We start from the raw sequence: 3,939 nt of genomic DNA on the forward strand, positions 1-3,939 counted from the left end.
TACATTCACATTAACAAGCAGTATAGATAGGATCCTTGTGATGGGACAACCCCTTTAAAACCTAAAAATGTGTAAGTCCTACCACAACAGCTCAATCTGCGGGACAAGACCTCTGAAGATGCTTGGTGGAGATTCCCACAGATGCTACATTCTATTAATATTTGTGAAATTTGGAGACCTTTAAGCCAACACCTTCAACTGTTTGTTGTGTTTTTCAAACCATTTATGGACAATTCTTGCAGATCACGTTATCTTGGTTAAAGATGCCACCGCAGTAGGAAGTATTTTTCCCAAAAATGGGTGTCCTTGCAACAATACTAAGGCTTAAAGCCCCACGGGACCTCCCGCAGCAATAAAGTGCTGCGGGAAAAAACGTGGCGGCAACGCATCGCGGTTCTTCCTGCAGTGCTTTAAAAGAAAGTTTGCAAAGTTTTCCTCCGTGGACTTTCTGTTACAATTATATCTTTGGGGAAACGGCCAGTGTTTCTTAAATATAATTGACATGCTGCTATTTACAAAACCGTGCTGGTTTTGGAAATCGCGGGGTGATTTGCTAGAATTCCATCCACTTTGCACTTACTGAAAAACACCACGATTTTTCCTGCACCGTTTCCGCCACGGGCAAATCGCGGTGTTTATCCCCCCTGGGGACCCAGCCTTAAGTAGTTTTTGTCAGTGTAGCATGAATGTCAGTATCCAAGGACTCCTAGAAAAACAATGTCTTAAGCATCATAGTGAATCCTGGTGACATCTCTCCTCCAGGTAAGTGACTCACAAGCAGTCATGCACACATGGGCGTAACTACCAGGGTGGCAGCCAAAGCGGCTACCTATCTTAGATAGGTCTACAAAGTGAACATAGTGCGAGTAGGATCCAAACATTCTCTATTCTCTATTCTAAGCAATTCTATATCTATTTAAGTAAATTAGCCTTGGGCTTTATGTGATAAAAAGAATTAGAATTAGACGTTGTGACTTTTATTTGCATAGAAATAAGGTGTTCCTGAATTTATTACTTTTACTATGTTTGTGTCGCTTTCCCTCTATCATTCCTAATAATAAGTGTTACATTTTGTTCTCAGAGTTTCTCATTTATTAGATTATATTGATTATTTTTTATTTAATTATTTTTTTTAGTTATATAATTAGAATATATTGAAATATAATACAATAAAATTGCTACAATCTGCCATTAATAGGACCTGATGGGTGTTGTTTTTTCATCTATAATGGATTATAAAACTTTGGTGTGGCGGAGAGGAAGAAAAGCTGAGCCTTGATAGACATACAAGGAACCTTAATTCACTTCCATGTCCTTTTGATTTTATATAAATACATACAGATTTTATATAGATGGGACAACACGGTGGCTCAGTTGTTAGCACTGCAGTGCTGGAGTCCTGGGTTTGAATCCCATCAGGAACAATATCTGCAAGGAGTTTGTATGTTCTCCCTGTGTTTGTGTGGATTTCCTCCCATTCTCCAAAAACATACTGATTGGAAAAAAAAAGTACATTGTGATCCCTATATGGGGCTCGCAATCTATATTTAATTTTTTTTTATATAGATATAGAATCTCAATTAAACTATATATTCCCCTCTGTACCCAAGAACTTCTTGAAAGGATAGCTTGATCAAAAGAAGACACACAGAGAGTTTCACTTCTATAATTTTGAAAATTTATTCAAAAACTGAAACCCAAAAAGTTCATGAAATATTATAAAAAGAAATATTCAATTACTGTGTCTTCACATAAAGTTATTCTGCTGCTCAGTCCAGGAGATATAGAGATATACAACCCTCATGCCCAATCTGGCCACACACATATATACATATATTATTTATGATAATTTAGCCATGAAGCTACATAGATAGTTCCATACTACATAGATTTATGACTAATATACTTGAAAATTGTCAATTTCGACAGTCCTCAGGTTGTTTGTAACTTCCGTAACAAGATCGGTCTTGGATATTATCCGTAGTATTGTGGAAACTGTGTTGACTTCAACCATATCAGAAGCCGATGGTTCCAGTAAACTTCATTTCTGTTCAACATTCACCTGTATCTCACCTCTCTGATATAACTGGTGCAACATGTCTGTGTTTTCTCAATCTCAAAAAGATCTTTAGTGACTTATATATTTGCCTGTATCGAAGCCCATATAGACAAGGTGATGCAGCTTTCGGCAGGACAACTAATACATTGCAGATTGTCAATGTTATCCATAAGCCTGTTCTTAAACCTATAACCTTTCCCATATAGAGCAATGATTCTGACAAGAGCAGGAGAAGTGGGCTCAAGTAAAAGAACAATATGGTATGATGCAATAAGAAAGTCACGCTGGCTCTCGAAGACACGCTTTTCCAAATACCTGTCTCCCTTGTCTTATAATATAACACAATATAACAGCAGAGGATTAAAGAGAAGCATAAAAGAAAGAGAACAACAAACAGGATATAGCACAGTTTCAGGGCATCATCTCCATGCAATGCCATGAGTAGGATCACAGGTAGGGAACACAGTTCAAGAGGACATGGTCCAGGTTCTTGAGTAAAATGCAAGGCTAAAAAGACGATGGCTGGGAAGAAAAAAGATGAGAACCAAAGCAGTATTAACAATCTCTTAGTTCTCCGCACAGGAAGTAATGACATATAGTGCAGAGGCCATAGGACTGCCAAGTATGTGTCCACCACCATTGAAGCTGTGGTAAGCACTCCTCCCCAGTAAGTCACGGCCAACAAAAAGAGAAGAACAATACACGTATGTTTTGGGATTTTCCAGTTAATCATATTACATATGGCGGTAGCGGTATACAGAATGAGGTATATCAGGTCGTAGAGCACTATATTTCCCAGTAGTAAGAACCTTGTTTCTTTGCGCATGCTGATGTTGGAGTAAATGGCGAATATTATAGAAGGAGTAAAGAAAAGTGCTGTCGCACAGCAAACAGTTATTGGTATAAGAAACAAGTGCATTTCGGAGTAAGATGGGTAAATGATCCACTCCCGTATCATGTAATGGGTTGGTGGGTCAATCTGGAAGGTGGAGTTGGCATAAATCTCTCTTTGCAGCATGATGGAAGCATTGACTATTTTTGTTAGGCTGCATTCTGACATGTTCATGATTCTTCTTCAGGTAAATGGTTCTCCTAGGATAAATTCCTCCCATAAATCTTTTGCCTGGTTTCTTCCATGCAACAAGACACAGCAATGGATATCAGGCTGATTTTCCAAGGCAGCTTCATTATCCGATACTGTTATAAGTGTATGGTGTCTTCAAGGGTTCTGACTTGTGTGTCTTGAGCTTCCTTGGTTGTCACTGCTCTTAAAGTTGAGTATCCAGCTTCTGCTTTATAATAATAAAGAAACAGATGGGACGGCTCCCAGATTACACAGATATGTCCAATAAAAGCCAACATTCCCCGTGCACTAGGCCACTAAAGCCATCATATCACACCTCTTAGCTGTAGCAGAGAGCACCATATATCGACTTCCTAATCAATATCACTTTTAGCTTTCTGCTAAGATATAAATGTGCTATGGACTATGATAGATTTTACCATGCAGAACAAGGTACATACTATTTGTATTCAGGCCTGATATCATGGCACCTCTGCAAGAACACTCAATACTTTACTATTGTACTTAACAAAACACATGGAACTAAAACAGATTTCCTGGAAACAGCTGTAAAGCTGAATTCACATTAGCAGAGGGTACTTTATTTGATGAAGAAACCTTGTACTTTTACACATTTTGTCACCTTACAACCACAAACTTTAATGCATTTTGTTAAGGTTTTAGGTGATAGACCAACACAAAGTAACAGATAACTGTGAAGTGGAAGGAAAATGATAGATTTCATCAGGTCATATTTAATACCTTTTTAAGAACTTTTTGTAAAATACAAAATTTAATTTGCATTCCTGTAACTTTA

At 37.9% G+C, this 3,939-nt stretch overlaps 1 protein-coding gene across 1 annotated transcript; it reads right to left on the reverse strand.

Moving 5' to 3' along the window:
• Positions 1–2,069: 2,069 nt before the first annotated feature.
• On the reverse strand, positions 2,070–3,119 carry LOC142198538 (putative G-protein coupled receptor 148). Its single transcript, XM_075269571.1, has one exon. It carries the CDS (start codon positions 3,117–3,119, stop codon positions 2,070–2,072), a length of 1,050 nt encoding a protein of 349 aa, XP_075125672.1.
• Positions 3,120–3,939: the final 820 nt, after the last annotated feature.

The sequence above is a fragment of the Leptodactylus fuscus genome, chromosome 3 (genome assembly GCF_031893055.1).
Source record: "Leptodactylus fuscus isolate aLepFus1 chromosome 3, aLepFus1.hap2, whole genome shotgun sequence".
NCBI classification, from domain to species: domain Eukaryota; kingdom Metazoa; phylum Chordata; class Amphibia; order Anura; family Leptodactylidae; genus Leptodactylus; species Leptodactylus fuscus.